The sequence below is a fragment of the Poecilia formosa genome, unplaced genomic scaffold, assembly GCF_000485575.1.
Source record: "Poecilia formosa unplaced genomic scaffold, Poecilia_formosa-5.1.2 Scaffold493, whole genome shotgun sequence".
Lineage (NCBI taxonomy): Eukaryota > Metazoa > Chordata > Actinopteri > Cyprinodontiformes > Poeciliidae > Poecilia > Poecilia formosa.
In genome coordinates, this window is record NW_006800432.1 from 327,652 (window position 1) to 338,748 (window position 11,097).

Sequence of the window (11,097 nt, forward strand, 5' to 3'; positions counted from 1 at the left end):
ATTACATGTAGCCATATGTTATGGCTACATGTAATATAATATGCAGAGCTATTATATTACTGACGATCAGACAGACATCTTCTCCCGCTCAGAGGAAACCACTGCGCATGTCTGGAGCTCCGCGTGCGAGTAAAGGTGGAGGCGATGGGTGACAACAGACACTAAGTCACTGTTATTGCTTGGATTTTACGGCGCCACCTTAAGACCCTGAACTTCACATTTTAACGGACAAAAAGCGCAACGCGACTTGGATGTAACGAGTAACGTAGAAATGTAGTGAAGTAGAAAGTACAGACACTTACTGTAAAATGTAGTGGAGTAAAAGTAGAAAGTATCCATTATTAAATCTACTTAAGTGAAGTACAGATACACGAAAATTGTACTTAAGTACAGTAACTGTACAAGTAACGAAGTAACGAAGTACTTGTACTTCGTTACTTCCCACCACTGCTGACACATTCGTGTACAAAATAAAAAGGTAAAGCGAACTGAAGCAACCTTGGGGGGGCCCATGTCTGCAGATCCACAGAACCAAACTCCGTGGGTCTGTTGGTGATTGGGTTGAGCACATAGGAACCATTCTAACGGACAGTTCTAAAGGGTCCAAACAGAACCCCAGAACCCTTACAGTCATTATTTATTCAACAAAGATCCAGAATGAAAAACTGAGAATGAAAATGAAACACTAAAATACAAAAACAACAGAATTTAACAAGAGTATTTCCTTCCTGCAGTTGCCTCAGTTAAAGCCTTCATACATTTAGGGACCCATAGTCACTTTCACGCCTTCATCCAGTTTATGAGGGCACTACATTCATGTCATCACAGCAGTGACATCACAGCCGCCCTGTCAGGGCTCCATTTGTCTGTAGTTGATGGGTCCCTCCCACCCCCCAGGCCACGCTGTCTGTGCTGCTGGATCACCTCAGCCTGGTCGCGTCCTTCAGCTCCTTCAACCGGATGACGCACCAGAATCTGGCGGTCTGCTTTGGCCCGGTTCTCCTCACCCCAACCCAGGAGGCCCGCCGGGCGGCTGGCTGGGGGGGCCGGGGCAAGACCCTCTGTCCGGGGGAGGAGATGGCCAATGCAGTGGACTTCAAGCGGCACATCGAGGCCTTGCACTACCTGTTGCAGCTCTGGCCAGGTGAGCCGAGCCGACCCACTGCTGCTGCACTCACAACATTCACCTTTCACAATCTTCACATTCCCCGTGTTCCTCCTTAGTGCCAATCAACCGAGTGCCAGAAGACGACCCCTCCCCTCCACGCTCCCCCTCCATCGCCCGGCACCTCCAGGTCGAACCATGCCCGCAGCACCGCCCACTGTGGCTTCCCGGCGCCGATGGCGTGGTGTCCCGTCGGGGGCGTGGCGGACCAGCTCGATTGGAGAGCCCGCCCCCCGTCAACCGGTACGCGGGGGATTGGACCGTCTGCGGGCCGGACCTGCCGGCAGAGGATGAAGCCGACTACGACGAGGTGGCGGGAAGTGAGAGCGAAGGAGGTAAAACTCCGACCACAGGGGCGGCTCGGACTTCAGGTTCGGCTGAAGGCTTCGTGTCACTCTCTGCTCCGTGTTTCAGGCAGCAGAGAGGAAGAGGAGGAGGAAGAACAGAAGGAGGCTTGGCCGCCCGGAGCCACAGGAGGAGGCCACTTCATAGACGACTTCATGGACTTTGATGCTCCGTTCAACTGTCGCCTCAGCCTGAAGGACTTCGACACCCTGATCCACGACCTGGACCGTGAGCTGGCCAAGCAGATCAACATCTGCCTGTAGGAGGGAAGTGTGGGGGTGGGGGGTTCATCACCTCGTCTGGACCAAAACCCAGATCTGGGGTTGGTGAGTCCAGAACCAATCGGATCGTTTCTAGAAGATTACTTTTCTGAAAGTGAAGGAATTTTCTGTAGTTAAGTTTCTCTTTGCACGTCTGAAGTCAAAAATGCTCCACTGCTGAGGATATGTTGCCCCCCCCAGGGTCACTGCTCTGCTGCCCCCTGCTGCCTAGGGAGGCGAACTGCAGCCGATGTTAGGGTCTCGAGATGCTGAAGGGTTTTGCCGTCTTGAGGACAGTGGGGTGGGGCCCGGTTTTGTCTGGAGGGTTCAAGGGTTCAGCGTTTATCGGTACAGGTTTTTGTCACTGTGAGAGCGTTCTCGGTCCTACTTGATGTTCCTGGCAGTATTATTATTTTGTTTTGCACGCGCCCAGTAAGCACTTGTGATTTTTTTTTTTATCAGCATGTTTGTAAACAAATGATGTAACCAAAGATTTAAAGCACAGCTGCCTGTTTGTTCATTCCAAAAACAAATAATAAACACTATTGATATTATTTGAATTTCTGACTAAATGTTTTATTTTAGATGGAAATATGATAAGAGAGCAACATGTTGCTCTCTTATTTCATGTTGCTCTCTTATTTATGCAACTATCAACACGTTCTTCTGCAACTTTAACCCTAACCCATAAACATCAGGTCTTTATTTTAGTTTTAGTTTTTCAGTTTGACTTTATAATCCAACTGGGATGTGAACACATTTCAAAACTATAAAACCAAAATTCAATTGCAGTTTATTTAAACGTGGACAGTAATGTTACATGGCAAAAAAACAAACAAAAAAAACACATTTTATTTCTAAAGTACGTTTAAGAAACAATAATCAAATCATGAGTTAACCTTCAGTAAGGATCTGAACAGAATCCAACCTCAAGCCGAGGCAACAAGCAGAAACCCCAAACTTAATGATTGTAGTTGATCACTCATCAACCAACTCATCCTCATCATCCTCCTCTTCCTCTTCAGAGGTCAGTGGAGGTTGTGGGGGTGAGGAATGGCTTTACTGTGTTGTTCAATGACTGTCTGATTTTTTTAATGACAGTGATTTTGTTAAACCTTCCTCTGACCTCCTACTGACGTCACAGCGACCTTTGACTCTTTCTGGTCCTTTTTCGGAACCGTCCTCTTCCAGCCGCTAACGGTCTCATCCCGGATTATCTTGCCGTCTATGCCCCGCCTTCGTCGGTTGTTTTCACTCCTGCTGCTCCGTTGGCGGTGAGAAGGACGTGACCCGCTGAAGTCGCCTCACCGTCGCTTCCTATTGGAGGAACAAGGAAGCGGCTGACGTCTCTGAGCTGTGATTGGTCACTCTGTTCTCCGTGCGCGGATGAAAGGGGGCGTGCCGAGGCGCGTGCACAGCAGAAAGATGGCTGAAAGGAGAGAGAAACAGTAAATAAAGTCTAAAACTTGTCAGAAGATCGAAGAACCGAGAGCAGAACCGAACCTGGACCTGCTGCGGCCCGAAGCTGGCGGAATTCACCGGGAGCTGCCGGAAACTACCGAACCGAACTTCTCCATGAAACGCAGCAGGTGAGACAGAAATGTATCTGCGCAACATCAGCGAGCGCGCGCGCGCACACACACACACACACACACACACACACACACACACACACACACACACANACACACACACACACACACACACACACACACACACACACACACACACACACACACACACACACACACAAAAGCCGGAGGTTCAGTTCATCATCCGGCACCGAACCATCGGGTTGGTGAGGTCAAAACCAGTCAGGAGGTTCTGGTTTTCTGGTTGCTCCGGAACCAGAACCTTAGCTGGACCAGAGGGAACAGGGGACATCTATTGGTTCCGACCCGGTTCGACTCGGACCGGGTCTTCGATCAAACTTTATTTATAGAGAAGTTTTCAGACACATGATGATCAATAATTATGTTGACAATGTAACAGAGGATTTAAAGGTGAAAATCGAGGATGGATGGTTCTGGAAGTTCCAGTTAATCAGATCTATAATCAATAAGGTTCATTGAACAGCCAGCTGATGACACCTGGAGGAGATCGATCATCCAAATAATTATTGATTATTGATCCATATTGGTGTCTGCTCTTTAAGTTCACTGGAGATATGCAGTTGGGTCAGGGAGGCTTTGGTTCTGACCCAACTCCAATGCTCAGCTCCACACCTCAGCCGTTTGGTCCACCAGAACCATAAAAACCACCAATAAACCTGTTCAACCAGCCAATCAATGCACAGATGAGTCAGCTGTGCACTTCCTGCTTTTGGAGCAATCTCGGTCCGTTTGGCGTTCACATTAGAAAAACATCAGAGGTTACTTCCACCAAACCCAGACTGAGGTTGGTAGGAGGACCAAAGTTCAATCAATCAATCAAATTTTATTTGCATAGCACATTTCAGCAGCAAGGCATTTCAAAGTGCTTTACATAATTAAAACAAAAACAGCATGTAATAAGCAGTGAGAAAGAGATTTTGAAACAAAAAAAAGATTAAAAAAGATAAAAACATTAAAACACACGCCCCTTTTAGGACTTCAGTTAAACGTTGTTTAACTGGGGCTCTAACCCTCTGGGAATTTAGTCAAAAACACCGTTTGACAAGGACTCCAACCTCTTGGACTTTAGTCACTGTTTGATTCACATCAGAGTTGGATTAGGGTTCACACCAAACCGCTTTCCAGGCAGTTTGATGAAAACAGGACTGGTGTGAATGCAGCTCATGGTGTGATAAGTCAGAGTTCCCATCAGCAGCAGTAGCAGACCAGGCAGTGGAGAGTAGTAGGAGAACAGGGCATGGCTGGTCCTCCATGTTGTCTAACAGGTTGTCGTTCTGTCCTCAAGACTCCATTTCCCATCATGCCTGTGGACATGGCCATCAGGATCTGCCTCGCGAGCTCTCCTCCGCTTCGCTCCTTCCTCAGTAACCATGACTGTCAGTATGTGCCAGCGGCTGCGAGGCCGAGCTGCCGCTGGCTGCGACCGTGCCTGTCCTCAGGATGTTGCGACTCCGTCTCCATGGAGACATCCACTTCTGCGCCAAGGAAGAACTCAAGGAAGAGCGTGGCATTCGCGGACTCCCAGGGTTTGGCGCTCACCACCGTCTATGTCTTTACCGAAGATGACCCGTTGGCTGAGCTGCAGTCCCACCTGACAGAGCTGGAGGGCGCCACTGAGGCACTGGACCTGGGGGTCAAAGGTAAAAAGCATCCAACCCGTGACGAGTCGATGCAGATGTTCTGCAATCTCTTCTTCAGTTAGGGTCTGAGAACCATTTGATTCCTGATCAATTTAAATACCAGGCAAACCAATTGGAGCCACCTGGAACGACCCGGTGTTCAGGTGGCTCCAATTGGTTCCAACTTGTTCCAGTTGATTCTGGTTTGTTCCAGTTGGTTGTAACTGGTTTCAGTTGATTCCAGTTGAACAGTTTGAACCTGACCTGGATTAGAACCTGTTGTAATTCCCACTTTTATCTCTGGTTTTGCTCTGCTTCTAGACTCAGTAGAATTGGGTTCTGGCCTGGTTCTGGACTTCACGCCACCAGCTGCAGATTATCTGGATCTGAGGAACCGGCTCAAAGCCCAGCAGGTGTGTCTAGAGACCTGTTCGGTGCAAGACCACCTTCTCTCCGGTACCGTCCATGTCCGGAACATCTGCTTTGAGAAGTCCGTCTCAGTTCGGATCACTTTTGACTCCTGGAACTCATTCCAGGATGTCTGGTGCCGGTACCTGAACAACGTCTACGGCTGCCCTGACATCGACACCTTCACCTTCTCCGTCCCCCTCCCTCCAGACCTGGTTCCATCCAGCCGAGTAGAATTCTGCATCCGGTACCAGACAAAAGACCAGGTCCACTGGGACAACAACCTGGGAAACAACTACCGGCTGGCAATGGCGGACCCGACTGGCCGTCTGGACCAGGCCTCTGGCAGGAGCCCAGGGCAGGATGTTCCGAGGGATGGCGGCAGACAGAAGACGGATAAGATGGACTTTGACCCGTTTGGAAGTCCCAGAACATCGTCGGGGATCTTCCCTGAGTGGCAGAGCTGGGGCCGAGTGGAGACCGGTGGCCCCTACTGGTGAGGAGGGACGCTTCTGACTGATTTTTATCAGGCAGAGATTCTCCAGAACCGTCCGGAACCAACCAGATCTCAACCCATCCCCAAACCAGCTCCAGAGGAGCCTCTGCTGTCCTCAGTCACAACTGAACCAGAACCACTGAAGGAGCCTGCTCCAGAGACGCATCAAAGCCAAACCGGATCCAAATATCTCCAAACCAGAATCTCAGGAAGAGTCCGGGTCCAGGACCAGCGTTGAATTCTCCGAGCAACAATGCAGAGGTTCCTTGGAGAATTGGACCTTCTGAAATGTGCAAGCAGAACCTCCAACAGAACCTCAGTCAGGTTCAAAGGTCCAGAAGTGACTTCCAGAGCTTAGAACTCCTCAAACCAGAAACGGACCTCAGATCCTCAGAACTTCATGGCGGTTCTGAACCAAGACCCAAAGATCCATCCAGCTTTATTCTCGTCTTCTGGACCTTCCGAGACCCAACCGGTCTTTATGGGAACAGGGTTCTTTGAGACCATCTTTGTTTTTTCGTCATTATGACCAGAACCGGTTCCACAGATGCCAGACCCACTCCAGAACCAGTTTCTGCAGTTTTATCAAACGCTTTAAACCCTTGATGGCGTTCAGTACCAGGAGTCCGTCCCCAGTTCACATGTTGAGTTTTAGCTGGTCCTCAAAATGTTCTGGTATTGGTTCTTGTTTCCATGGTGACCTGCAGGTCCATTTTTCCCATAGAGAAACTTTACGATTGGACAAAGGTTCTGACCCATCTGGACTTGAACTAAAGGGAGAACTACTGTGTCAGAACCAGAACATCAGACCTGTTCTACAGGTGGTCCAGGTGTCGATCCACAGAAAGTTTTAACTTTAATGTTTCTGTAGAAGCTTTGTTTTCCTCCATCCTCGTTGTCATGGTAACTGCTATAACTCACCTTCCTGAAGCCTTTAATTGCTGAACTGCTGCAGTGCCCTTACCTTTGTGTGTGTGTGTGTGTGCGTGTGTGTGTGTGTGTGTGAGAGAGAGAGATAGAGTGAGACAGGAAGTATGAAGGGAAGTGTGTGTAGAGCAGGGGTCGTCCCCATCCTGCATCTTCTAGATGCATCTGCATCGGCTGGCAGCGCCGTTTACCTGACCCAGGTGTGTTTCAGCAGAGAGGTGTGTGAAGTGGTCAGGTGGCCCTTGAGGTCTGGACTTGGGGACCCTCCTGTAAAGTTTTATGTCTGTAGATGCTGAGATGTTCCAATGGTCCCTGAAGGCCTCGTGCTGCGTTCAGATGTCACTGTAAATGATGTAACTATGAGGAATGACTGATCCTTTTGTGTTTGACCTTTAAGAGTAAAAGTTTAATAAAGTTCACTCTGCTTTTATTTCCTCGAATAAATATTGATTTAAAAACAACACAATCAACATGGTGTGCTGTGGTGGTGCAGGGGTTAGGCACAACCCACATATGGAGGCCTTAGTCCTCGACATGGCTGTCGCAGGTTCGATTCCCAACCTGGTGACCTTTGCTGCATGTCTTCCTTCTCTCATTTCCCACTTTCCTGTATGTTAACTATCAAATAAAGGCCTCTAGAGCCAATAAAACCTTTAAAAAAACCAACACAATCTAAGAATGAGTTGGCTGGTTAACCGACCAGCTGGTTAACCAGTCAGGTTTCAGCTCACCAACCCTTCTACAGCCCAGTGAACTAACCAGTTACCTTGGTAACTAGCTTTCCAATCACATGTTCCACCTGTTGGATTTTTGGACACTGAGCAGAACCAGCCGTCTGCCGGTCAGAGCCACCGGAACCAGTCAGGTTCTGTTGGGATCAACCGTTAGAATCAGGTAGGTTCTAAGTGGAACCGCTCCAACCCGGTCCATTCGTCTGATTGATCAGGGTTCTGCTATGGGTCAGTACTTCATCCCGGGCCCTTGGCCCAGTCTGAACTTTGATTGGGTCAGCAGTTGAAGAAGCACTGATCCGTTTATTCAGAGCTGCTTCAGATCAGTGAATTCTATGGTTCCTGATGGGAATATGGGTCTAAATACAGGTTTCCATGGCAACTCAATGTTGTTGGAATGACATCAGAGGAGGAAGACCATAAAGAAGAGGGGTCTGACCCAAGTTCTGGAGGCCTGAACCAGGCTCTGATTTCCAGAACCAGAACCATTGGCGCCGCAGCAGAACAGCAGCTGATCCAACCAGCAGATTAATGTTTTAATCCTGCTGGGCTCTGACCTTTGACCCCTAATCCTGTCTCTACTTTCAGATCCCAGTTACATAACAGAGCGGCCCGGCTCGGCCCGGCCCGTCAGCGGGTGGCAGAAATGTTGCCCTGCCTTCATGGAAGAATCTGGTCCTGAAGGTCACATGAACTGGACCGGCTGCTGGTTCTAGTCAGAACTGGCTCAGAACTTGCTGAGCTACTGGATCAGAACCGGCAGTTGATCTAGTTCATGTGACCTTCAGGACCGGCTGCCAGTTCTGATTATGGAACGTTGACGGAAAACCGTCCCAGTAACGATCCGGATGTAACTTCAGAGAGGTATAGCGGACAGAACCAGGTCAGGTGATCCGGATTGGATCGATCACAGGGATCGACCGAGCTCCTGCAGGCCCATCGGACGCTCAGACTTTGTATTTTAGAGGAAGCCTCAAACGCCTCCTGTGGTTCTGCCAGCCTGTCTGAATGGACCAATCAGAACCAATCAGGTTCTACTGTTTTACTGAGGGAGTTCTAGAAGAACCCGGTGAGGTGGTCAGAACCAACAGATCCAACTGCCTCTGGTTCTGACCCGTGAAGTTCTGTAGAACCTCCTGTTAGCAGTGTTGCCATCCTGATGGTTCTAGTTCCAGTTGAAGCTGATTAGGGTCATCCCGAGCCATTGCTGCAGTCATGATGCTACAGGCTTCTGCTGCTACTCTCCATTTAGCATTTTCTGCTGCTATTTCAACCGCTAACTTTTTGTTTTCTCTCCATAGAAGCTCCACTTGATCTGGTGCTCTGATTGGCTGATTCCTTCCTGGAGGCGGAGCATCAGCTGACATGAGGCTGTCATCACCTGATCCTGCTGCTAACTTTTTACTTTCATTAGAAACTTCTCAGTTCTTCTGCTCTGTCTTCTCAAGCCTCCAGTCGGCCGCTGGTACCGAACCCGGTTCTGGATCTGCTGGAGGTTTCTTCCTGTTAAAGAGGAGTTTTTCCTCTCTGATGTGGATCAGAACTTTCTGTGCTGATACCGTCCATCTGAAAACGCATTTTAAGGCTCTGCTGGTACTTAAAGTTCTTCACTACCCGGCCCCGTAGTGGTTCCTCAGACCCATCAACAGGCCAGCTGGTTCTGGTTCTGAACCTAGAGGTTCAGAGTGAATGGACTTGAGGGTCTTCCAGGTTCTGAACTAGAACCAGTCTGGGCAGTTCTAGACTCTGAGCCCATCAGAACGGAGCAGAACCTCCGAGGCCCACGATGATGATGATGATGATGATGATGATGATGATGATGATGAGCCTGGAGTCCGGTGTCCTGCGACCTTTAGATGTGTCTCTGCTTCAGCACACCTGAGTCACATAATGACGTCATTATGACGTTGGACTCTGCTGTTTGAAGTGAGTTGGACCCGGGAGGACTCCGGCCAACCCGCGTTAAGGATCGAGCGATGAGGAAAACGTCACACGGTCACGTGACGCGACGCTTCATATTTGGCTCTCGCGCATGGCCGCTGAACTTCCGGTACGGCCGGGGCGACGTGCAGGTGAGTTGAGCTCAGGTGAAGCAGCTGATGGGTCAGAACCTGAACCCACGTTCGGAAAGGGACGGGATAATCTAACATTTTAAATTAGAATGTTATTTTTAATCAGAACATTTTGATGACTTAAATGTTGGTTAATTGTTGAAAACCTAAAAGTCCAGAAGAATAAAACCCAGTTTCCTGCAAGTGAAGCAGCTTCGGCGGCTTCCTCTTCCGGTTCCGTTGGATCTGATTGTAGCCGGGGCATATTGTTTCCCCTGAATGTGTGCTGCTGCGCCCTCTTCCTCTTGCCCATATATGGAAGATGCTGTGACAGAGCGCAGCTGGCTTGTTAAGGAGACAGGTGATCAGCATTTGCATTTAAAAGCAGGTAGATCGCTGAGATGATCAGATGCAGGCTGAGAACTTGTGCACAGGTATGTTTAACATCAATCATGGAGTGAGTTTAGAATTTGTCTGATTCTGCCACTGATTGTTGTAGGAAACGCACTTTAGAGAGTGGCGTCAAGAGCAACATTTACTGGTTTCACTGTAGAGAAGGTAAGGGCCGTTTCTTATGATTTATCTGGCTGGTTAATGTTCTTGTCTAACTTGATTTCTTTTGTGTGTAGGTTGGCCTGCTACTGTTTCAGTTTTTGATTTGTTTTGATTTCAATTTACTTATTTTTAGAGGTTGTTGATTAAAAATAACTTTTCTTTTTTTTGGGGGGGTTTGTTTAGGGAAGGAGACTCTCTATTTTAGCCCGCTGACTTGTTTTAAACTGGGACCTATGCTGTCCCTGGGTCCTAGGCTGTTTTATTTAGATTGAGGAGACTAGTGGAAGGGGAGTTTCTTTGTTTCTTTTCCTTTGTATTCACTAGGGATTTTTGTGTGAGTGTGCTTTTGTTGGGGAGCACTTGGGTGTATTTGGTTATACTTTTGTTTTCTTATTATTCCTCCCCCAAACAGTCAAATTTTTATCTAGTTTTTAATTATTCAGCTTTAAGGATCCCAGGGCCAGCATAGACTTCCACCTTTAGTGTGGTCATTTGGTATAATAAAAATAAATTGACTATTATTGCACATGAAACATTTGTGAATTCAATAAACTGTTTGTAATCTGCAGCAGTGCCTCTGTCCATTTTTACAAACTTACCTGAGTGATCTGGTAAAAAGATCTAAAGCTGTACCCAAGGTCACATGACCTTTACTGAAAAGATTTGAGTCGAAGTTCTAGAGAACCGCCAGCCTGTCTGGTCCCGAAGGCTTTCAGCCCCTGGAACTTCACATGTTCTGTTCTTGGTTCCGTGGTTCCGGTCCGGTCCGTCCGTCAGCCGCCCACGCCGTGTCAGCAAATTTTCTCCACAGAATTTGTCAGATGAACTTTGGTTTGTTTCTCTCTTCTTCATACTGCTGAAGTCTGCAAATACCCATCAATGAAAAAAGGAGAACAGTTGGTCCAAGTCAAATAAAGGGCTTCAGCT

General features: G+C 48.3%; 3 protein-coding genes and 1 long non-coding RNA gene across 8 annotated transcripts in view; 3 read left to right on the forward strand and 1 right to left on the reverse strand.

Annotated features, from left to right (window-relative positions):
- syde1 (synapse defective Rho GTPase homolog 1) overlaps nucleotides 1-2,330 on the forward strand; it is an 18,534-nt gene extending 16,204 nt beyond the window's left edge. The window contains exons 16-18 of the mRNA XM_007578828.2: nucleotides 898-1,144; nucleotides 1,225-1,500; nucleotides 1,580-2,330. Coding sequence (XP_007578890.1) covers nucleotides 898-1,144; nucleotides 1,225-1,500; nucleotides 1,580-1,773 — 717 coding nt within the window. The 3' untranslated portion in view covers nucleotides 1,774-2,330. The remainder of the gene's footprint in view (nucleotides 1-897; nucleotides 1,145-1,224; nucleotides 1,501-1,579) is intronic.
- A 216-nt stretch (nucleotides 2,331-2,546) lies between these two features.
- LOC103156694 (uncharacterized) lies at nucleotides 2,547-3,365 on the reverse strand. The gene is made up of 2 exons (XR_478170.2): nucleotides 3,274-3,365; nucleotides 2,547-3,199 (listed from the first exon to the last, which is right to left on the reverse strand). It is a non-coding gene; the product is annotated as an uncharacterized LOC103156694 (long non-coding RNA).
- On the forward strand, nucleotides 3,197-7,263 carry LOC103156693 (protein phosphatase 1 regulatory subunit 3C-B-like). The gene is made up of 3 exons (XM_007578831.2): nucleotides 3,197-3,359; nucleotides 4,669-5,023; nucleotides 5,324-7,263. Exons 2-3 carry the CDS (start codon nucleotides 4,684-4,686, stop codon nucleotides 5,908-5,910), a joined length of 927 nt encoding a protein of 308 aa, XP_007578893.1. The 5' UTR covers nucleotides 3,197-3,359; nucleotides 4,669-4,683; the 3' UTR covers nucleotides 5,911-7,263.
- Nucleotides 7,264-9,431: 2,168 nt separating this feature from the next.
- The window catches only part of LOC103156695 (rac GTPase-activating protein 1), an 11,016-nt gene continuing 9,350 nt past the window's right edge, over nucleotides 9,432-11,097 (forward strand). Inside the window, exons 1-2 of one of the 5 annotated variants that reach the window (XM_007578839.2) lie at nucleotides 10,023-10,049; nucleotides 10,115-10,173. Coding sequence is in view for 4 of the 5 variants with exons in the window: in XM_016664536.1 (XP_016520022.1) it covers nucleotides 9,541-9,636 (96 nt within the window). In the remaining variant the exon portion in view is untranslated. Of the gene's footprint in view, nucleotides 9,637-10,001; nucleotides 10,050-10,114; nucleotides 10,174-11,097 lie in introns of those variants that run through there. The other 4 variants (XM_016664536.1, XM_007578835.2, XM_016664537.1 and 1 more) reach the window with 4 other exon arrangements.

Coding starts and splice junctions, on each gene's coding strand:
- LOC103156693 (XM_007578831.2), top strand. CDS start 4,684: ATGCCTGTGGACATGGCCATCAGGATCTGCCTCGCGAGCTCTCCTCCG. Junction 5,024..5,323: donor ACTGGACCTGGGGGTCAAAG/GTAAAAAGCATC, acceptor CTCTGCTTCTAG/ACTCAGTAGAATTGGGTTCT.